The sequence below is a fragment of the Erpetoichthys calabaricus genome, chromosome 7, assembly GCF_900747795.2.
Source record: "Erpetoichthys calabaricus chromosome 7, fErpCal1.3, whole genome shotgun sequence".
Lineage (NCBI taxonomy): Eukaryota > Metazoa > Chordata > Cladistia > Polypteriformes > Polypteridae > Erpetoichthys > Erpetoichthys calabaricus.
In genome coordinates this window covers 141852251-141877400 of record NC_041400.2, presented here as the reverse complement: position 1 = coordinate 141877400, position 25150 = coordinate 141852251, and the positions used below count along the sequence as shown (strand labels likewise).

The following is a 25150-nucleotide window of genomic DNA, read 5'->3' as shown; positions in this document are numbered from 1 at the left end:
ATATGAAAACCCTGAGTCACAGTTTTGACTCTGTTGAGAATGACATGTTTGCTTGATTTGAAAGTACTGCTTATTATAGCCGTGAAGCATCATATTGTGCAGTTTTACAGTTCAACAGTCATGGGTTCAATTACAATATCCAGACACTACTTACTGCATATTCTCCGTATGGACATTTTCTAAGCAATGCTCATCCAATTTCAATTTCTTAATGAACTACTGTTGCACTACCTGCTCAAAGTTTTATGTGACAAACCTCTTTGAATAAATGTCACTGGCTGTCACTTTCATGGCGGACAACTATTCAATTGAATGTATTTGTATCGCGACATGCCACGCCATGCCACTGCTCACAGTTTCATCCAAAAACCCCATCCCCCCAACCAAACCCCCTTGATCAAATGTCACTGAATCACAGCATGCAAACTTATACAAGGGGTCACTGTTTGATTAAAAGTACTTGTATTGTGCTATGCCATTCTGCTACTCACAGTTTCACTTTGGAACCCCCTGACCCCCAGATCAAATTTTACTGAATCATGCCATGCAAACTTTGCTTTTCAATCCAGGTACTTGTATCTTATGTGCAAGGAACCTAACAATTTTTCAGTAAATGCCTTGGCTCAATGACTGGAAAAGTTACTTTTAACCACAATGGATTTACTGTGAAATTTATGAAGCATACCAGTAATAATGTTCAATATCCTTTTTAAGAATTATATTAATTCCTAAGTACAGTAAAAGCTTGTGGTTTCACACAATTCTGTTGTTGTATAAAAAACATTGACTTCCTAAACTCTTGCCTATGTAACAAATTATTTAACTTTTGCTAACATGAAAACATTCATAGTAAGAGAAATTAAATTGTCATCTTGGACCTTGATACATGATGGTTATATCCAGTGCCTTTACAATTAATAATAACTTGATGTATAGACAGGACTTCCAAGAGTCCTTAATAAATGGGCCTTGAAAATCCTCAGAGCTAACGTCTGATAGTTACATCTGAACGCGTTAAACTATGGCTATACCATTATATACTATATATATATATATATATACTATACCATTGTTGTAATAGCTTACTCAGTTGGAAATGCCTGTTTCTGAAACTTGTGAGTATGGTTCAACTGAAATGATTGTAGTTTTCAGTAACAATCTCTGGCATGTATAGATCGTGTTAAATTACAATAAGTTTATGCCAGTTAAACATAAAATCCTCTATCTTCTCTTTTTATGTGTACATATCTTTTGCATTTTCCTGTTATGTTGTTCTCTTACTACATTGTAGTAGTTAACGAGGAATCCAAACGCAGTGACTCACATATGAGAGCATTCTAAAGGCATTGTTTCTCTAGAATAATTCAGTTCTGTCTTGATTTCTGTAGATATTCATCTATTTAAGATCCTGGCTGCTTGTCCAGTTTTGAAACAATCAAACTGGAGACAAAAATCCAAATATGTTACATTTGCTATAGAACTCAAAATTAGTATTTATTTGCAATGCATTCAAATAGTTGTTCTGGAACAACAAGTGGTGGTCCCATCAGATTTATGTGTTGTATTATCTGGCAAGATTCCGTATTTTCTTGAAACATTCCCTGCAATTGTGACTGCAGGTGTTCTTAATTAGAAGCTAGTTCTTACTTTTAATTAAGCATCAATTAATTATATAGTTCTGATTTATGAAACCACTAAAACCATTAGGCAACTGAGTTTGACACATCTGTTCCAGAATGTTAATTAAAGATTGTGTTGCACTGTGGCTCCTCTACATAATAATGACCTTTTTCCACCCTCTCGAACTTACACAGTTTTTAAAGTTTGGAAAAAGAATGGGATTAAATCATTTAGAGATTTGTATATAAATAATGTTTTTGCATCCTATGAACAATCACACTCCAAATTTACTGTCCTATCAATACTATTTTTTTATCTCCGAATTAGAAACTTTGCTAAACGAAATCTGCCCAATTTTCTTCACCTCCCACCTACTTCTATTCCAGAAGAAACACTGATCAGTCTTGGGGACTAGGACAGTATTTCTATAATATATGAAAACATTTAATGTCCCTTCCTTTTAAAGGATCCAGAGTACAGTGGGAAAAGGATCTCTTACTCAACATTTCAGAAACGGAGTGGAAGGCAGCCACACACAGAATTCACTCTAGCTCCATATGTGCAAAACATTAAATAATTCAACTCATAATCTTTTATCGAGCACATCTATCTCACTTAAAATTGTCCAAAATGTTTTCAGGGCAAGATCCAACCTGCAAACGTTGCAATGAAACTCCAGCTTCACTGGGCCACATGGTTTGGGCGTGTACCAAATTAACATCATTCTGGACAAAAATTTTTAAATGCCTATCAGACAACCTTGGTGTCACAATCACTCCTAACCCATTAATAGCTGTGTTTGGTCTACTCCAAGAGGGCCTTAAAGTGGAGAAGGACACACAAACTGTAATTGCCTTGTTTTTCATTTTAGTCAAGTCCCTTTTCACTCACTAATAACCAAAAATGACAGTGTATTTTAAAATAAATGTATTTTAGAAATATTAAACCATGGCTGACATAACATGATTGACCAGCAGAAATTAATCTTTGGGAGATTACATACTTACACATAACAGCATAAGGTATTTAGTTATGGAGGTGCAATTTGAGTCATGAAGCCTCAACCAGTCTCAAAATATAGAGCTGATGAGTAAAGAAAACTTCCTGAAAATATGTAATCAACTGATCTCAGCATTTTATATTAAACATATTTACTATATTTGCCTTCTTGGTCTGTCTCAGCATTAAATATATGTGATGCTCATGTTCTTCTTTGATTTCTTCTCATGTAAGTAATTGCTTAAAAATTATTTACAGTTTTCCTCACAAAAGTTATTAAAACTACAGAGTCGGTTCTTTAATAGATTGTGATAAGTATGACTACATGTTTTTACTTCAGTAACCTAGGCTGATTATAAATAGACAAGCTGTGCCAGTCTGTTCTTATCAATAATTCTTTCTTATTATGTTCAGCACAGTTTCTGCATGTTGAGATTCAATGTAGTAAAAGAGAAGTAATTGTTTAATGATAACTCGGTATGGTAATGTGCTTTGGAAGGCTGTAAACATTTTATTGCAGTTCAAACATTTTTATTACGTAACTATAATTGAAGCAGTACACACTCAAATCAAAAAGTCTCTTCAACCTCTAGTAAAATAATGCAAAATGAAATAAAGTGCTACAGAGAAGGTGTTTTGGATGGCCAGAATCTGCTCCCACAGAAATTGGTGCAAAGTAAAATACAACCCTAAATGGAGGTATCAGCCTGTTGCACACATACACACATGGCTAATTTGGAATTGACAGTTGTCTTCTACTTGTGTATCTTTGAAATGTGGAAGGAAGCCCAGGTGAATCTACAATGCCATTTAGTACATCACTATACTGCTCAGCTGAAAATTAATTTTGGTTTATTTTAGTTGATCTTTTTTTCTTCTGTTCATAAGTGATAAGTAAGTCATAAGAAAGATTTAAGCTTGTCTGTTTTCCCCTTACAGGTTCCCAAAAACAAGAGCTGGTGTGTAAAAGATTGGACGACAACTCAGTTGTGCAGAATAGCTATTGTGACCCAGACAGTAAACCCCCAGAAAACCAACGGACCTGCAATACTGAGCCCTGTCCGCCAGAGTAAGATGAGAACATTTATCAGTTCTGTAACCGGCACTGGAGCACTTTTTTTTCTATATACCATATAGTGAACTTGGGATAATTTTAAATACATTTACTATATATTTTAGAAATACATTAGGGTACTTTTTTACAGGAATCCTTTGTATGTTTTAAAAAATAACTTTGGTAATCTCCCTACTGGCTAATTAGGCCAAATAAGTAAAACATTTTTCATAATTTCATGTGGTAGTCTAAGCCTTGTTAATGAATGTGACATCTAAAATATTTTGTCTCATTTTATGTCTGTTATGAATGTCAGCACATTTGTTGACTTTTCCCAGGCTTAATTCATTTTTTACTTTTGCTTTGTTTTAAGATTTGTTATTTTATTCTATTGTTATGTTTTGAATTTGCCACAACAATATTTTAATTTGTAGTGATTGCCACTATTTTGGGCATCTGTTGCTATGATGTGACAGTTTGTTGGGGGTGTGGCCTGAGAACTCGTGACACATAATGTCATCAGTGCAACCAGTTCCAGCGAGAAAGTCGTTTGTCCAAATTTGTGGAAACTGTAAACTGCACTGAACTCACAAGCAGATAGCAAACCTAATATAGACCTGGAATCAGGAGGCACTTGATAAATGATTTAACAGGCAAAGACTGATACTGGAAAGACAAAGATCTAATTAACAAAACCCAAGACGTGATATGAAATCATAGTACAGTAGAAGAAACATAGCTAGAGTGTTAGTAATCAAATTAATTCTTGTAACCAAACCCAAAAGAAGGACATAATTTATAGTCAATGGACAGAAAAAGATTTGAAACCAGATATCTAAATTTAAAAGTCATAAGTAATGTAATAAGGCAAAGTTTCCTGGTCATAACCAAAAAATCTGGATGACCAGGAAGTGTATGGTGCTGAACTTTATGCCATCATGGTAATGATGTCATGTATCACACACACCTAGTCATTCTGCCTTGCAATAGCATAATGACCAAGATGTAAAACCTCTCCTTATATTGATGCCCGCAAGAAAAAAAAAATGTCACGATAGTAGAACACAAAATGATTTTAACATTATTAAAAATGCATAGAAACACAAAACATAAATGTAACTACTAGGTTCCTTGTTCTTTAAAACCCCTTAAAACAATATTTCTCATATTTTAAAGAACAAGAAATTGCTGTTAAAGAATAAACAAACACCATATTATGACATAGCCCCCATTGTCAGGTTTGCCCAGGTTTTCCAATTCCTCAATAAAAAAAAATCAGGTTTGCCAGTTCCTCAATAGCATGGGGCTGTGCTGCTCACACCCAAGAGCTGTCCTGGGGACAATAACTTCACCAATGCTTGAAGCATTCCACATGGATACTATGGCATCTAGAATACACAAACTTTAATACTTCATGCTCGTCACTTTCCTCCGGTTAAACTAGAGAAGGGATGGTTATGTTTTTGAGATGCTAAACAGTCTGACACTGGATCCACCCTTTTCCAATTATACTAAAGTCCAATACATTTAAAAGGTAATTTCCAGGATGAAACTCTCAAGCCGATGTCTCATGTGAGTCATATTTTCTGTCCAACCATAATCCCTGGTACCACCCTATGTTTTCAGTCCTCCATCTTTAAGTTCTCAAGAACCTGATTCCAACTTACAGTAACTTTAGTTGACACTTGTGTTCCGACACACTTGGGACCAAAGAAGAAAATGAAGGAATTCAAAGAATTCATAGAGTCAGATATTCAAAAGGGGCCTGTGATGTCCTTGAACCTGGATACCTTCCTTGACTGAGACGAACCAGTGCAATGAGGTCATATAACCCAGTAAGAAATGGTGCAATGTGCTTTGTGCTTGTATTTTGCAACAGTCAAACACGCAAAGTGTAAACCACGCAGTGCAAAGTCTTCATCCTTAATAAATAATTCAAACCATAAATAATCTGTAATAAAAATAAGAGCTAATATGGAGGTTAAAAAAATATAAAAATGAAAATAATACATAAATAAAACAGGGTTAAAATCACTGTCAGGAACTGTCCTTTCAAACACTCAGTTTTGAACTATGGTGTTTCCTTCTCCACCATGTCTGTACTACTCATCCATCAGGGTCTACTCAGCCCACAGTGATGCCTGCCATCAAGCACAGTCAACCTTCACATGTGCTTTTATCCCTGCCACCTCACTCAGTCACCGATGTGATGCCCCATGAGCCCTGCTCCATCTCCCATCTGCCACCACCACACTGCCTTCAGGCGGGAGCCCACCTGGAGCAGTTGGTCGCTGCTGTTCCTGGAATGCTCATCAGGAGTGACCCTGTCTTTGTGAGCACAGGCCATGCACTCCTTATGGGGCATTAACCCTGGCTGCTTGCCTTCTTCTTGCTGCACCAACTCAGCCATACTACCTGTCTTTTCCTTCTCTTTTGATGTAACCTCCATGCTTTCTTTCCTCAGTATTTCCTCTTTAATGCTCTTGTGGGCGCAGCACCTTAGTTACTAAATGTGGAGCACCGATGTGGAGCAGCTGTGGAGCAATTAAACAATTAGCACAGTTCCATTCTGAACACCTTGCGGCATCAATTTTTTTAATTAAAGACTCACTCTGCCACAGACCCCTGTCATGACAGGGACATTTTTGGTACTTAATAATAAACCACATTCCGTACAAACTCTGGTATAGGTAAAAGGTCTGTACATTCTGACTGAAAGGAATGAACAGTACATCAAACAAATGTCTTTAAGTCCAGATTCGTTTTCTCTGTGTGGAAATTGGCACCCAGATAGTAACCCATCTCCCGATTCACTCTCTCTATTTAGGTATTGATCTCCAGGTGGTAGCCCAATATCAGATTCACCTCACAACTCATCTTTTTACAAAAGTACTTGAATCTCCATGGCTAACCCTATGGTTTTATCCATTACAGAGCCATATAGGCTTGAGGTAATACTGATGAGTTCTTCGTTATGCTTTTCTTGCTTGGTTTCAAATTTATTGTCTAGAATATAACTGTTCCATCTCAGGATCCTAGATGTTAACAATTCATGATTCTGTACTGACTGCACAGGCAGTCAAGCAGACTTAAAATGGAACTTGAGTCAAAGGAAGGATCAAGAACGTATTTAACTGGCAAGGCTTGATATCAGGAAAACAAACATCTAGTTAACAAAGCCCACAGCATGAAACAAACCTGTAGTAGAAGCAATGTCACAAGAGGTCAGTAAACAAATTAATTTTTGTAAGGAAAGCCAAAACAAAACACATAATTTGTAGTCAATAGACAGAAACAAGATATGTTAACGTCATTAAAAAATCATAGAAACAAAAAATTAATGTAAGCAATAGGTTCCAGGTTCTGTAAAACCACTAAAATGCTGTTTTATAAATTTTAGAGACTAGGAATAGTTGTAAAAAATTAAACCAAAGGCCAGATCATAATACAGTATTTACCTCCTTAGTGTTGCATTTTTTGGCTTGAAAAATTACATATTTATTAAATCTGATTTTTCTACTGTAAAACATGCAAAACACTAGAAATGCAAAGTCAGAAGTGTAGAAAGTATAATAATGATACAAATAACAATATAAAAATTATGATTTAAACTTCCTCCTGCCTGTTTTCTCGTAGAGGTTTTGGGTCACCGGGGTGGTTTGAAGGTCATTACTACCACATTGCATATTTATTAACTCTGATCTTTGTACTGTAAAACGTGCAAAACACTAAAAGTACAAAGTATATACTGTCAAAATATGTGGTTTGTGTGGCATATCTTGAAGCACAGTGAAATACATAATCAAACGTCAAAGTCAGGACAATAGTAGCGTGATTCCTTGTGGATTTTCGTTCCAGACTGATCAGCTTTTGAACAACACTCTGCACATGTGCAATTGACACGAGCTTCACTTTCAAGTTCATCAGAATCACTTTCGATTTCACTGTCCATTTTAATTTCACTGCCTGAAGACAGATTCACTTTGTCATCATTGCTCATATCATTATCAAGAGTGTGTAACACCTGGGCTGCTATAAAAGGTTTCTTATGAGGCTAGGAGAGGACGTGTCTGCACCGTTGCATGGGTAACAATCAGGCCTGTCGATTACGTAAGACACACCTATATAGTTTCCCAAGCAACACTCGGCCCTAACGCTGTTGACACTTTTACAGCCCAAGTAATCCTTGGGTCTAATGCTTACGTGAGACACTTCTATTCAGTTGCCCAAGTGACGCTTGGGACTTACGCTTATAGCACTGTTTTTACAGTCTGAGTGATGCTAAAGAGGTTAATACTTTAATTAGTGATTCTTGATATAAAATAGTTTTTCATACTTATAGTTAAGTTCTTGAGATTTTGATTTTTGCATTGGGTTTTGAAGCAGAATCATTATGTCATTCTGCTTACGAATTCTGCCTGTGTGTTGGTTAATGTTTTCACTTGCTAGTCCTTCTGTGTCACCCTGGTCCCTGTTGATTTTTAGTCTGTGACAGAATGGTGTTGTGCTGTCTAGATGTCTACTTATAGGTACAAGAAAAAAGGTGTATAGAACTTATCTCGTCCAGCACTACCAGCTCTGTTACTGCTGTTGGCTGCATAAGTAATATTACATTTACTTTATAGAGATGCCAACTGTAAGTGATGTAAGTGAAGTTACATTGTACAGAGTAATGGACTCTAAGTGATAAACCATAATTAGTGGCAGACTGATATAGCATCCTATCAATCAGGCAACTTTATTAAGTTTTCTGTTTTATAAATTCAGCACTTGTGCTGTCTTTATAAATTCAGCTCCAACTGAAACATTCTAGCAGTACTTTACATTTAAGTTTATTGTATGTTTGTGATTAAAAGTATATACTGTAAACTTACCAAGGGTGAACTGTATGAATTTTTGTTTGTACAGTATAATTTATTCATCTTCCTGTTGTATGTCTGTCCTTGTTCATTTTGAAAAGTTAACCATTTCAAAACTTCAGTTATTTTGTTTATTAGTGACCCAAGAGGGTGTTGGACAGCTGTTCACAAAATGTCCTGTGTGCATTTGCCTTTATGGAAATAAGATAAACTTCTTTGCTCTGGATAAATATATGCATTGACACAAAGCTGTTTGTACAGTATCTTAAGTAAAAGCCTTAAGTTTTTATCATCAATGCTAAGTAGGTCACTGCCAAATCCTCCCCATTTCTTTTAGAATTGTTTTAAGTAGTATTGCAGGATTTGCCTCAGTTACCCATGTGCAGCTTCATGCACTGATTTACTTCTAGCAAAAATCTAAGACAGGTGGTTCATATTCCTCGATAGCTTTGGACTGAACCATTTACAAACCCAATTGAAATTCCAAGAGTTTTATGAAACTCACTTCTTTCTGTTTAGGTATATAAATTATTGTGATGAATATGGGGCAAGATCTTCTTGACAAGTTATATATGAGTTTTGAAATTTGCTGAATAAATAAGCCTGTATAAACAAAAATTAAGACTGGGGAATGTGCAACACATGATATCATTACTGTGGCAGTATAATGGTCAGCGTCACACACTTTCTGGTTGTCCAAGTTGAGGGATATTTTTATATAAATCTTAGTGTGCTGCTTGTTATGATCATTCTTGATTTTGTGGTTATGGCCATTTTTTGGCTTTAATTTGGTTTGGTTTACGTGATAATATCCTGACTTTCGATCCTCTCACTATGTCATTGCTTACTCTGGATTTTCTCTCACATCTTGGGCAGTGACAATGAGCTTATCTTGTTTTCCCCATCACTTTCCATTTCCTGATCTTTAAATAAAACTTTCCTAAGACTGCTCTTTTCTGCTCAGTCCCCACATTAGCATGATTTTTCACTTAATATAGTAAGCTAATTTCTATGATGAAGAAATAATTTTGTGTACATGAACATGAAGTCATGAATTAATTTGGCAGTGCTCCATGCATTTTTCAGATATTCATCATTCCACTGGGGAGTAACTGAGTTAAATAGAGTAGCAAAGCCCTTTAACCCGTGTTGATATCTATGTATGTGACAGGTTCCCTTTGGCTGTGTGTGAGAAGTTCAGGGTCTCTGTAGCATGTGACATCTGTGTCAGAGAAAACATATTTACTTAATTTGCTGTTAATATTTGACCAGGCATGGTCTAAAATGGCAGTATATAATGCTACTAAGATCAGCATCACTTACAGCTTCCATGTGGCCCTCTAAAGATTAAATAATTTTTTCAGTTCCATGGGATACATATGATCTTACAATCTCATATACACTGATACATATGAGCTTTTCATGTACACTCATGTTGACTCAACATTGTTTCAGTAGGCAGGCATCAATAAGTATAGTGTTGCTCTCAGTTGTCGTGTTTGGAAGCCAGCTGAGTACATTTTATACATTTCTTCTGATTTCTGTCATTCACCGTCTTTACTTTTAAATTTAAATTTGTATTTTTTTGCAGTAATATTACTTTGTTTAAAGGAATCCATTACATTTTAAAGCACATTTTTTCATATGTTACACATGTGCACTTTCTGAGCACATTTTACTGTTTTGCACTGCATTTTCCAAGGGATCAATTTTTTAAAAAGTATTTCAGTACCAAGGTGTTTTATAGATAATGTTTGAGTTAGTTAATACAGGCAGATATCCAGTCTGTCTGTATTTATAGTCAAAAGGTGAAGAAAGCTCTAGCAAACAAAATGTAGGGCCAGCATAGTTAACTTTTTGTGTTTCTGTCCCATTTGGCTTAGGTTAGAGACACTTTACTACCATTTTTCAAATCTCAAATATCCATCTACATGTATGCTAATTTCTCCAGGTTGTTGTTTAAACCATTGTGTCTCCAAACATGAACCTTTGTCATCATTGTCTGCCCAGGATTTATGTTTGTAAAAATTGTTTGTCACTGGATAGCCTTTCTTTGAGGTCATTGCATGTTCTCATAGAGCCATGTCAGTCAAGAATGCAGCTATTAACAAATGACACAAATGCAAAGTGATTAAAAGATTATATAAAACAATAGTTTACAAATTACTTTTATTTTTAAAACATTATTGTGTTTGCTTACCTGCCCATTTCATCCAATTGCCTTGAAATATTATACAGGTGGTTTATCGGTGACTGGACAGAATGCAGCAAAACATGTGATGGGGGAATGCGCTCTAGAACCGTACTTTGTATCCGAAGAATTGGGCCAGCAGAAGAGGAAACTTTAGAAGACAGTCACTGCCTGACACATCGACCAATAGAAAAAGAGGCCTGCAACAATCAGTCTTGTCCACCTCAGTGGGTAGCCTTGGATTGGTCAGAGGTAAAACTTCACAAATTATATCTGTAACTTGAGCATTAACAGTTTAAGAAAAGGACACATGGTATTTTTAACAAAATTGAGCATTGCAGTTATGATATAATCAATCACTGTATAACTTGCACTATGAAAGCTTTGCTTTAAAAAATAAATGTAATATTCTTTCTTGTGCTATGGGTTTATAATAGATTAATTATGTAGAGAGTTAAAAATCGAGGCAGAGAAAAGGAGAGTACAAGGAAAAGTCAGCATTCAAAGGTTTAAATATGAACATATACAGTAAGGATTTATATGCTGAATCGCTAGCAAATTCTTAAATCTGGTCTAGTGTTTACTTGCACTCAGAGCAAACATGAACATTTTTTCCTCCTTGTCAACATGTGTGTGAAGCAAATATAGCATGTTTGCCAGAAGCAAGGCAAATTCAGCCACCTCAAACCTTTTTTACAAAGTAAGAGGCCCTTGTGCTTGTTCAGACAGCTCCTGTGCACACAATCATAATCTGGTTTACAGCTGGCTATCTGTGACTTTCCCACTGAACTTTCTGATGGATTATTCCATGCATCTTTTACAATTACAGCCAGTATGTTTGCCTTGGTTTTAAAAAGAAAAGCATTGGGACTATACTTGATCCTTTCTTTGGTTAAAAAAAAGATTTAGTAAATAGATCAAATATACTTCAAATAATGTCAACCGAGTGTTGCATGTGAAAATGCATCCCAAATTATACTGCTAGACTGCTGTACAAAAGATGATTGCATACTATATATACTTATAAGCAAGAAAATGTAGAACAAATGATGATCATCAAAAATGTTACTTGTGTTTAATGCAAAGTTTCCTTTATAGTATCTGTACTCAAAGGGAGTATACTCATTTCTCCTAAATTGTACTCTTTGTTATATACAGTACAACTAAGCAGAAATCCATTTGCTCACTTTATAGCATTACTAATTATAAGCATTTTACCAGTTACAAATATTAGGTGCTGTGGCTTCTAGTAGAGTGAAGGATGTAGCCCTTACATCACCACTCTTTCTGCACCTGTGATGACCTTAAACTCCTCTGCACTAATTTATGTATATCTCTGTGGTTTGGTTAAAAAGGCTGTTTTTAGATTGTTGGTGGAGGATGGTCACTGGTGTCCTAATTTTTTATGCCTTTACTGATTTTATACTTAATGAGTTTCAGCAAATCAAATTGCATGCAATTCATTTTGCTATACCAGTATTACCAACATAAAGTTAATTTAATACACCATGCCTCAATTTATGACGTAAGAACAATGGAAGTTCTCATTACTGTGTTTATAACTCATAGAAGAATGCTTTGAATTCATCAGTCTTCTCTAAGACTAACTGTCTTCACACAAAGAAATTTTAACACCATAGTAACTCTCCAAGATATTGAAGTTTTTCTTAACTATCATACAGAGTGATAAGAAATCCACAGTACTGTATACACAAAAGAACCATAGAAGCATCTTCAGACCTCTGTAACCAGTGCCTACATTCTTGAGACATCAGCTGTAAAATAAACCTCAAACAAAGTATTTATGCTTTTGTTAAACTTGCAAGATGCCTTCTGGGTAATCTTAATCAACTTAAAAGTGACATGATAGCCTTTCATAATTTAAAACAATTTTATTCAAAATTAAGGATGAAACATTAATATAAAAGTATTTTTAATCTCCTCAAATTAAAATTAGTTGTGGATATGACCCTGTCAGTCAGTGCTATAGTCTACAACTTAGAGGGCAGTCCACTGATGATGTCCACTATATAAATCTTAAATGCGCTTAATAGAAAACACCTATAATTATCACAAAGTACACAGTCTGATGATATATTATACTGCTATTCTGAAACAACTCTGTAAGATCAGGGTAAAGGAGGAAGTGAATGGATGGGCACCCCAGCCGAGTTGATTGGTGGGACTTTTCCCATTTAAATGGAAGGATACAGGGAGCTATGCGTTCCCACAGTAGGCTGGATGGCAGTATCTGTCTAGTGTGGCTCCTATTTGAACACTGGCAGTGCTATCTCCGAGTTGTAGTCCTGGTGGACAGCCCTATTGGGGGCCTTGGGTTCCACTAGAATGAGCTTCTTAGGGCAGGCTTACCTATCATGAATAAATCCTACCCTGAGGCAAAAGTGCTTCCTGGTTACAGCACTTATGTCCTGGAAGTATTCTAAAGTTCAGGTTAACAAGGCACCTTTTGACTAACCCAGTAGAGTTAAAGTTGGAAGAAGAATAGGGCAACACTGACCTAGAATGGAGGTGGAAGAAGAAAAGTTTAACTGTGAAGTATACCATTTTTTGTGGAAGAAACCTATCTAATGTATTTGTTTTAAAAATGAACACGTTTGAACCTAGGATATACGTCTGTGTAGTTGTGGTCTAGGGTCAGGGTCTATGATACCCCCTAGTGTCCACACCACTTATACTGACATAATGCATACTGTTTATTTGAAGAAACCATATTATTTTCTGTGTGAAATTTACTACCCATCTACTATAGTTGTGTAAGATTAATTAAAGCATATAGTTAAACTTCAAGTGTTGTTTTGTAAAGCTAGATTTCTACAGGGTGTAGTGGTTAGACCTGTTGCCTTACATCCAGGCTTTGGGTTGTGTGTCCATTTATTGTCTATGTGGAGTTTGTACATTCTTACTCTGTCTGCATGGATTTTCCTTGGGGTGTCCAGTTTTCCTCCCAACAACATGTATGACAGCTTTAATTTCAAACTGTATTCATGTGCTTGAGGATGTATGCATGACTGGGCACCACAATGGTTTGGCATTTTCTACAGGGTTAGTTTCTGTTTTCCACTCAATGTTTCAACACTAGATTCTAGCCTCCAACCACCCCAAATCATGTTATGCTAGTCTAAGAATGTTATTTTTTAACACAAGCTGGTATTATGCTTTTAACAGAAAGAAAAGAAAGAGACAAATAAATATTAATGGGATTTATAGAGTCCCAATCCATAATTATAATGAATCTCTATTGTTTCTGGGAAAATGGTATAAACCAAAACCCACTCACATTGTCTTGGGAGAAATACTACTGTATTTGTTTTTTACAAGCAGGTTCATTGTAGAAATAGATATATTTGGAATCCAGTAGATGCTCACTCCATTTGTAAAGGTATACATATTTTAAAAAGTTCTATTGCACTGTGCTTGTGAAATGCATTGTGATGTTCCCTGTAAAAGACATATGGTATGTCAATCATAGCTTTCATGTAGGACATTATTCTGAGACACTCAAAACCTTCCTGTTTGAAATAAGTCATAGTTACTGAAACATTAAAAGTTTTTAGGAAATTTCTGTCACTGCTTTTAGTTAAAATTGTGTATGATAATGTGTTGTTGTTTTTAATAATTTTTCTGGTGTTTATTCAGTATTGTGTTAATAATAAACCCTTGTGTTTTATTTTTCATCACCAAGTGTACACCAAAATGTGGTCAAGGTTTTAAGCATCGCATTGTCCTGTGCAAAAGTAGTGACCTCAGCAAGAACTTTCCACTTAACCAGTGTCCAGAGGGTAGTAAACCACCTGTGAGGATTCGTTGTACACTTGGCCGTTGTCCACCTCCTCGTTGGGTTACTGGAGAATGGGGTTTGGTAAGTCAATATTTTTAGGCTGAAATTAATATTAAATTCCAGTCTGTTTATTACATTTATTGAATAAAAATTATAAAGCAAAATGATTTACTATTTTTAACAAGTATTCTGTATACTTTTGTATTTGCCTAATATATTAGGAAAAATTTAATTCATATTTAACAGGCATAATGTATACTTTAATGATTTTAATTTTTTTTTCAAGATACATTTTGAGAATATAGTACAATGCATCATTGAATCAATCATCAATAAAAATGTTTTGGACCTGGAAATACATAGTATATCTCAAAATAAATATTTGCTGTTGAGTATTTAAACATGTTTAGAGGCATGTCAGTCATTGTTTAAGTTTATATTTAAGTGTTGTGTAGTACAGTGAAAATGTGGGATTATGCATAGCTAGGTTCCCATACTTGTAAAATATTTCAAGTGAGTAAGAGATACTGGCCCAAAAGACAAATATGACAAATATATAGTGGGGACTGCAGGATTGGTAGTATATTATTGTTTTTGATTCACTGTGTGTAAAAAAGTTTTTTGATTGCAATAAATTCTTCTGCCTGTTATACATATTCTGTATATTTTAAGGCAAGATTGACTATTAGACATTCTTTGTAAATCAGAGAGATAATGCATCAACAACATAAAGATTGTTGATGTGGAAGATATAAGTGCTTAGGAATTACAAAGTTCATGAATATGTCTAAGAAACAAAGTATTTAAGAGTTGACACTGCTCTTGATCACACTTAACCTGATAACAATAAAGAGAAGGATTGCTTTTGATTGCCATGTTTACCATAACACTGTCTGAATTCTTGCCTTAATCCTGGCTCTAATGAGTGACAGAACAGTGAAACAAAGATCCAAGAAGACTTATGGTGTCCTACCTTTGTGTGAGGAAGATCCTGGATGTTCTTTCTCCAAAGGGAACACCAACATCATGCCCTTGCTATTTGTGAAGGAATTTGGAAAAAGTACTGCCTAATGAAATGGAAAGAGAGCAGCATAAACTCCAGTACTTTTATGGGTCCTGACCATTAGAAATATTCAGGTGCATTAAACATTATAATGGCTAAATAAAGGCAGGCTTTGACTTAAAATGTAAATGGAAAAATGATTGCTATTGATTGTTGGCACCCATTTAGAGAATAAGCTAATATCATCGATACAGTTCTCGAGGTGGTGCTTATGAGATACCACAAATGGTGTTTTGGGTTTAGAGTTGCACCTGCAGTTGTACATCGTGTGACGTTTTGGGAAGGGGATCAAGAATTCCTTCATTGAATTTAAAGGGAAACAAGTTGTACTATTCATGCGAAACAAATGATTGGAACAGGTAGGGTATCTGTCACACTACACAGATTTTCTAACGATTTTCAGTCAAAGATTATTTTACCATGGTGAGAATGATGAGAAAGAGAAATGAGGAGCCATCTGTTTAGGCTATACAATTATATCTATTTAATATCCACATTCTGGAAAGAGTATTGTAGATCACAGACTGGAGCTTAATACACAACAATGCACAAGTAAGATGTTTGGAAATTAACACTAAACAGCAATAAAATCCAAAGAGAAGATGAAAGGTCAGGAACCTGAAATCACCAAATGAAGAAACACTAAAGTACTGAATGGCTTTCTCAAACGTTACAATGCAAAATAACAGTGTGAAGAAGGAAAGCATAGTTCTCTTATTATTACCCAATTCCTTTTTCATCACATAACTGCAACCCACTTTTTATTGCCAAGTAACAGCTGAAGAGAGGTGTGTCAAGGAAAAAGTACTGCAAATGTGAAAGGAGCCAATAGTGCAGCCCAGTCCACATACTAACATAAAGGCTAAACATTTTCATTTCTGTATATGGTCACTTCAGATATTGATGTGCAGTGGAAGGAAGAAGTAGTATTACTGTAATTAACTGACTTTGTTTTTTATAACTGCTATCAAGTATGGTAAACACATTTAGCTTCATTACTCTAAACATAAACTATAAAAGGTTGTGTAAAGGAGGTGAATGATTTAATTGAAAATTAAACAGCAATGGGTCACTTTATAATAATAATAATTCTTTACATTTAGATAGTGCTTTTCTCACTACTCACTAATAGAACATTTCTTTCTTACTTAAAGGTATTTGGTAGATTTTCTGTAATTTATTGGCTGCAAATTAGTATTTTGTTTTTTTTTAATCTAATGCGAATTGTTGATGAACTTTTTCATGTTCACGTCAATGGTTCACAGTTCACACCCACAATTAACGTAACTACATTTACTTTTATGTGCTTGGCGGAGGCTTTTATCCAAAGCGACTTACAACAGAGGTAAACATAATTGAGCAACTTTAGGCTAAGACCTTTTGTCCAGCAAGTGTAACTGGAACAGGTAACAAAAGTTGATTGCCACAAGTGAAAAGAGGTAATAACTAATAATTTACAATCATAGATTATAATCAATAAGACAATTAAAATTAAACAACAAATAACCAACAATATAATAGGTCACAGAACATAGTTTTTGTTTTCCTTTGATCAATTAGACAGATATTCACAGAACAGATGGGTCTTCAATTGCTTCTTAAATACATTGAGAGAGTAAGCAGCACGGATGGAGGTGGGTAGCGCATTCCACCAACTGGGAACTATACAGGAAAAGAATCTGGATTGAGAATTGATACCACGCAGAGGTGGCATCAGCAGATGTTGTTCACTGGCAGACCTGAGTGGGTGAGATGAAGAGTAACACCTCACCAGAGTCTTCATATACACTGGTGCTGACCCATTGACTACTCTGCAGGCAAGCATCAGGCTTTTGAACTTAATGCATGCTGCTACAAGGAACCAATGTAGCGAAGTGAAGAGAAGAGTGACATCTGCCCATCTTGGCTGGTTAAATATAAGACAGGCCGCTGCATTTTGAATCATGTGCAGCAGCTTCATAGTGCATGCGGGTACTCCAGTCAGAAGGGAGTTGCAGTAGTCTGGATGTGATACGACCTGAGCCTGGACCAGACGTTGTGTTGCATACTCTGTCAGATAAGGTCTGCTCTTGTGGATGTTGTACACCAAGAACCTGCATGAATGAGAACAGTAGAAATATGGTTAGAAAAATATATTTGCTCATCAATCACCACCCCAAGGTTGTGTACAGACTTAGAAGGTGTTAGTGACAGTGATCCAAGCTTTACAGAGATGTAGAGTTGAAAAGACTGGATGGCCGGGATCACAAGAAGCTTGGTTTTTGCCAAATTATGTTTTTAGATATAATGGTCTATAGATCTGTAAGCCTGGCAAATTTGCATAGGACTGGGCAGACTGGCAGCAAGTGTATGATAAAATATGGGTGGTAATGACTCTGTGTGTGTGGTAAATGGTAAACTGAGATGCAAGACTTGAAAAAAATGAGAGGACTAGTGATTGTTTGATGTGGATTTATAGAATACAGTGGAAATGGCCAAGGACTGGGCACTCTCTTGGATTGAACTTATGCTATTGATGTGTTATAGGAATGATGGAAGTGCACATTATTGGAAGATTATGGAGGTGGGGCTGCAGACATCATTGTGTGGGTTTTGGTAGAATGGCGAACTGGGGAAGTTGGTAGAGCATTGGTCAATTTAGAGATGTAGTATAAAATTTGGGTAGCAGGTGCACCTGTTCCTTTCCACGTCTATAGGGCAATGTATGGAAAGAATAACAGAACTGTGCATGTCACAGACTGACGTTTTGGAGCACAGTAGAAATGGGAAAGCTGGCATCAGATTGGAAAGCATGGTGAAAAGGGTATAACACATTTTAGCCTGGATGTGTCCTATGGTTCTGGTACTGGACAGACTAAGATGTGCCTGGTCTCCAGGCTTGGCAAAGTTTTGTTTAGCCGCTAATATATCTTTTATCCAATTTTTTTTTCAATAAAATGTTATTTTGGTTAAGAATGTGCATTGCTTCTTTCTGATTTGCTTATAACCACTAGAACTGAACAAGAAGTGTGGTGTGGTCTGAAATTTTGTCCTGTACGGTGTTTATAGCATTCTGTCAGAACTAGTTGCAGATTTTACAACTTATAACTAGAATGCAATTAAACTTTGACTAACAGCACGTGAAGAATCCGCCAATAAACATTTGAGCATCATTTTTTTTTTAAATCATCATCCCACCAAAAGTTTTTATAGGATTATTTTTTTTCTGAGTTTTCATGCAGGTTGTATAGTGTAGCAAGGCACTAAAGCTTGAACCACAAGGTTGCCAGTTCAAACTCTCATTCAACTAATTTGACACATCATTTAGGTAAACTAACAAGCAAAACCACAAAAAATTAGGTTTAGAGTTAGGGTATTAAAATTACTTGTATCTGGCAAAAAGCTGAGTTCTAATATTTAACATCTTTTACAGGTTTGCATTTGCTTTGATCCTTTAATCATTTTAAGAATGATTTTTTTACATTAATAAGTATATTTGGTTTTGTTATTTGTTTTGGAATGTAGTTTCATTGTGCTTTATGGATTGTTTATCAGTCTTACATTTAACAGTAGCATTTCTCAAATTTATTGTTCACCTTTTATATGGAAATAAAGAAGTTCGGTTTATGTTTGTATAAAATTGAAGCATAAACCTGTTCAACATAAAATGGATTAAATTCCTTTTTATGAACAGCTTCTAATAGCTCATCAAAATATTATAAGTTACAGTATAATGTCAAACATGTCATTACATGTAATCAGTATTGTAGTGTAAACATTCACTTACCAGTTATTTGTATTTTGCTTGCTTAAGTTAAAAAAAATTAGCTTGCATATTGTAATCTTTTTTAGTTAGCCAATAAAAGGTGTCATTTTGCTTGACTTCTCACTACAAATAAATAATAAAATTCAAAAATGATACATACATTACGTATAAGTGTATTTTCTCATACAGTACTTTTCAAAGTAATATTAATGTCTTCACAGTGCTCAGCACAGTGTGGATTGGGTCAACAGATGCGCACAGTACAGTGCCTCTCCTACACTGGACAAACCTCAAATGAATGTGCTGAAAATCTTCGCCCATTGACAATGCAGCAGTGTGAGAGCAAATGCGATGCCACTCCTATCTCCAACACAGAAGGTAGGCACAAGAAATTTAAATACATTATTACATTGGAATGCTAGTATATCAATCATGGAGGACTTTGGTGAAAGTGGAAAAACATACTTTTCAAGCTTAATAATTTGGAAAATACTATCCTGTGAATTAACTAACCTGTTGTGAAGCTTGTGTTATGCTATTATAAATTAGGTATGGGTCACACTGTGGTCGTTTTGGACACAACATATTAAAAAACTATTATGTTGTCAAGAAAACAATAATAAATTCTTTATATATGGTCCCACACTGAACCTTAATTAAGCTCTTCTACAGTTTATGAATACTCGGTTTTTAGCACACTGTGTTTCATTTCTGAATTTTTTATGGTAATATGTTTTTTTAATCTGAGTAAAAATATTTCACTAACACATTCAACAATGTTTAAAATCCTACAGAAAACATAAGCATTGAGCCACTATATATTTTATACTGTAAAGTCTAAAATGTAAAAATGACTACTGTTTTGTTATTGTCTCAATCTGGAATATCTTTACTTAATTTTGGGTGCATAATCAGAACTACGTCTTGTTCAATAATTCATAAATAAAAATCATTATTACTGTATTTATATTGTGCTTTTGGATATTTGGACTCCCTGTGTCTGCGTGGGTTTCCTCCCACAGTCCAAAGACATGCAGGTTAGGTGCATTGGCGATCCTAAATTGTCCCTAGTGTGTGTTTGGTGTGTGTGTGTTTGTGTGTGCGTGTGTGTGTGTGCCCTGCGTTGGGCTGGCACCCTGCCCGGGTTTGTTTCCTGTTGGCTGGGATTGGCTCCAGCAGACCCCCGTGACCCTGTAGTTAGAATATAGCGGGTTGGATAATGGATAGATGGATATTTAAAGAAAACATTCAGCAACACTTCTAATGACTATTGAGACAATTATTTAGGACAGATACTGAAAGTTTCAGAAGTCTGACTTTTAATGATGTGAAAAAAATTCACAAGTATTTTGGCTTACCATACTTAGAAAAATAAAATTAACATTTAGAAATCTCTTGAAATAATTTCCTGATCTTTTGGAATATCTAAAATGTATTTTAGATATCTTAAAAGGAACAGAAAGCTTTTTTAATATAGCTAGAAATACATTTTTAATACTTCAAACTGGTCTGGTTGTTACTTCAAGATATCTTGAAATGTAATAAAGATATCTCAATGTGCGCTTTTAGGTAGCTTCACATTGTTTCACATTTGAGATAACTAATATACATTAGATATCAAAATACATATATTGATTTCTTAAAATAGGGGTTTCCTCTGTTTAAGAAATAAAAATATATTATATAGTCATTTCAAATTACTTATGTTACATTTTGCAATATCTTGCAATGGACAGAATATTCTACAGATAAAAAAAAGAAATTACAACATGAAATGATTTTGAAATAAATCTGAATTAGTTTCATATATCTTGACATCTATAGAAGGTCAATGTGATACATTTCAAAATGCATTTCAAATATGTTAGTATGTACTGTAAATATCTGAAAATACAAAAGAAATTAAAGAGATGTCTGAAAAAATGAACTGCACTTTAGGTGATCTGAAATTATGTTTGACATGTTATATCTCTGAATGTTAATTTGTCTTGCCATTCAGACTTTTAATCTCTTAAATTGTCATTTATATTGTGCAATGATGCAAAAAGGCTTACATTGTTAACTGTATAATGCATTTAGTATTTTAATATGAATAGTTTGTTATCTTAGAAAGCCGTCTTTATTGGCCTTTTCAGTTGTATGCATTAAAAAATTGCTTTACAGTGTAAACATAACGGAAATACTGTGGTGGGCTGGCACCCTGCCCGGGGTTTGTTCGTGCCTTGCACCCTATGCTGGCTGGGATTGGCTCCAGCAAACCCCTAAGACCCTGTGTTAGGATATAGCTGGTTGGATAATGACTGACTGACTGACATAACAGAAATATTGCATTCATGCTGGTCAAATGCACCCTGAAGGCATTTAGAGGACCCCCACTCACAAAGGGATTTGTCATTCACCGTCACCTAATCTTGAACTATTCCCAAAGACTTGCTGGCAGGTTTACAAATAATACGTGAATTTCTTTTACTAGGTCTGTAAAACCAATTAAAATAAGTACCATTTTCTTTTGATCTAACCATTATCCTCCTATTTACCACTACAGAGATATCTATCTTTGCAGCATCTCTACTTGATGAGATTAACCAACTGCTGGAGAGTCAGACCATGAACCATGCATGGATAAAACACAAAAGCAAAATCTCATTCTACAAATCATACATGCCATATTCAAAGCTGCAACAGGTCCTTCTAGACACTTGTGAAATGTTATAGTTGAGCTTGAAATACACTCGCTTGACAGAGGTAGTCCTGTTTGTGTTAACAACCAATCTCCTGACACCTCACTGAAAACTTTAGTTGCCTGAAAGCCAGGAATTGCAGCTGAGGTGAGGTTCTTCAAAACTGGAAGAAAAGTCTTTTAAGGCAAGGGATTTCACATTTTCAGTGAAGAGGCCATAAATCTAATTGACGTCTCAACTTCAACTAATTCTTTTTAATTTCCACTTTCAGGCTTCATATAACTTTCTTTCTTTCTTTCTTTCTTTCTTTCTTTCTTTCTTTCTTTCTTTCTTTCTTTCTTTCTTTCTTTCTTTCTTTCTTTCTTTCTTTCTTTCTTTTATTTTGCTATTGAATTTACCATGAAAACCTAAACCCAAAAAGTTATAGGTATGATACAAATCGTTTTTTATTGCAGACCTTACTTCTGCTTCCTTATCTTTTGTTTTTTGAGTAAAACATATATGAATGTTATGTGCTTAGTGCTACATGATCCCTGATGACAGCTTTAAATTTTCTCTGCACTTTTAACAGTTTACTAAGAAGTTTCTAAGACTTTGCCAGATCCACCAAATCCATTCATGTAGTTTCATCCTATCTTTCTTTCTTGTGTTAAAAATATTTGCATCTAAAAGTAGAATGTATTTTATTGCCCACTAATGGGGAGGAGGGTACCCTAGCTTCCGTGTAACTTTGTAATGGCCCTTTGTATATATGATGTAGTAATCATCACTTTTAAGCAGCTTTTATATAATAGTCTGAACAAGTTTTTCTTTTTGTATTATTTTAGGCAGCTCTTCTTAGAAGCTCTCTGTGGGAGAGTTTTGTGTTACTGAGGATTAGGGACTTCTGTAGATTGCAATCAGATGATCAGGATAATTTCTTTAAGAACCCCAAATTGGAAGCAGCTGTATCAGATTTTTCTTTAAAAGCCTGAGGTGGTGACACAAGCTTTTGAAAAGCATAACATGCTTTCACTCATGCAGACTTCAATAATCAAGCTTATTTGGCTTTATATCAATATAAAGTAAGACCATACCCTGCTTCTTTATGATAATCAGAATTAACTACATTTGAACAGAACATAGTTCGATTATAGTAGGTTCACCTAATCAGTGTGCTATGTTAAAATTATTGATTCCTTGAAGCCATGTTGTAGGTGTTTATTTCAAGGCTTTTGAGCTATTAATTTATTTCAACAGTAACAGAGGATTCCTTAGTCACCTTCTAAAACAGAAAATATGTGTCTTTTACTTAGTGATGGAACTTATACTACAGTATATAAACTTCGACTTTTCTACTGTTTTACTAGGTTACTTTTCCAAATGCTAGTTAAGATAGTTAAGTTAAGATGTATATCTGCAGTAGTCAAACTGGCATAAGTATGATACTTAGACAGTACTGAGTTTATAAGTAAAACACAACTTACAAATTTTACAAACACAAAAGTACAGATTGGAATAAGCATACAGTAAAACAGAAAAATGTTAAAATAATTAACATAAATTCTCCTCTGACAGACTAAGGCGTTTAAACCCATTTAATCTTCTTTGGAGAAGACTTCATGAGGACTGTATATAGGTCTTCAAAAATCTCAAAGGCATTGATAAAACTGATCTAACCCAGTTCTTTTTATGAAATAGTAATTCATATAATCTTGTACAAGTAGATATATTAGAAAATCTTGGAATGTTTGTGGAGCCACTGCAGAATCCTTTAACAGTGTGTTTGTAAGTTTTTCAAGAAATTAAGTGAGTTTGATAAGGACTGAATTGTTGATTTTTATGAGGCATAGTTGATATATGATGAAAGTGATAATTGCAGAAAGGCTGTCTTTACAATTCAAGGAAAAACAGTAGCACCTATTATATAGAAACAATTACGAACACAAACTCTACAGAAAAAAGTGAATTAAAAGAAAATGACAAAACAAAGATAAAAATTTAAAGGTATGGAAAATAGTATTTCTAAATTTGTTATGAATGTAGATCTCACATTGTTGGACTATTCCTAATGCAGAATAAGAGAAGGAAAAAACGTTCACCTGATTAAAGATCAAATAAAGGTAAAAAGACTCACTGAAAGTGAAACCTGAAGCCACAGGTTGAACTTGAATCCACTGTAGTACACTATGATACTGCAAATATTGAAATGAAATGTGCAATGTTTTGTTTTCCTGTTTCCTGTTTTGTTTATACTGTGTACAGCATAATATTTGTTATACATGTTGTGGAAAAAGCCACAATGTTAATAAACAAAAGGAGGTCTTCATTCAAACCTTCTAAGCTAATTCAGTTCTCAAATTGAAATAAATACTCTAATGTGAGCTTCAGGATATTTTACCATATAATGGCACAGCTAAGTACGTGGTTAGTAGCAAAAATGGGATAGATAATGCTGAATCCACACATCTTGTTTTACACAGTTATTTTAAACAACAGATGTTATTTTAAAGCAGGGAAGAAAGAAAACAAGTTTTCTGTGTGCAGGTGTTGCAGTTTAAGTTAAAAATGAAATATTAAATATTTACATTTAAGATAGAGTAGCAATGAGAAAGATTTTATATGTAATGTATACACTTCTTTTTAAGTCCACTTTTGCATTTATTTTATATGCACATTGCATTCACTTTGGCCAAAGCAGAATTTGATGATTATAGACAATCCTGCTTGATCAACTTGTGCCTTGCAAGACAGGCCAATTGTTAAATGAATGATGTAGCATGTATTTTTTCTGCAAAAATATGCTTACAATACTTTCTTTTTAATACATTTCAATAGAATGGAAGTCAAGTTTCAATAACATTTAACCAATTCTAATTTTTATGTTTGAGCTTTTTTTTCTCATTTGTATTACCAGGGTACTCTGAACAAGCTGCTATAATACCAGTCTTGTGATGAAATTAGTTTTGAGAATTTAATGATAATTGCATTTATGTAAAGAATTTATCATATTTGATCTCCAAACTAGCATCTTTTTTCTCTTGCAAATTACAAGTATCAGCCCACTAAATTGAAAAGTCATTATGTCTGTTGTCTAAACCTGCTTGATCTAGTTATAAGTATGTAAAGACCAATTACAAGTTAAAACCCAACATTGGGT

General features: G+C 34.8%; 1 protein-coding gene across 1 annotated transcript in view; it reads left to right on the top strand.

Moving 5' to 3' along the window:
- adamts6 (ADAM metallopeptidase with thrombospondin type 1 motif, 6) overlaps positions 1-25150 on the top strand; it is a 330011-nt gene that overhangs the window by 302470 nt on the left and 2391 nt on the right. Inside the window, exons 21-24 of the mRNA XM_028805470.2 lie at positions 3559-3688; positions 10771-10975; positions 14427-14603; positions 19552-19708. Of these exons, the coding sequence (XP_028661303.2) occupies positions 3559-3688; positions 10771-10975; positions 14427-14603; positions 19552-19708 (669 nt within the window). The remainder of the gene's footprint in view (positions 1-3558; positions 3689-10770; positions 10976-14426; positions 14604-19551; positions 19709-25150) is intronic.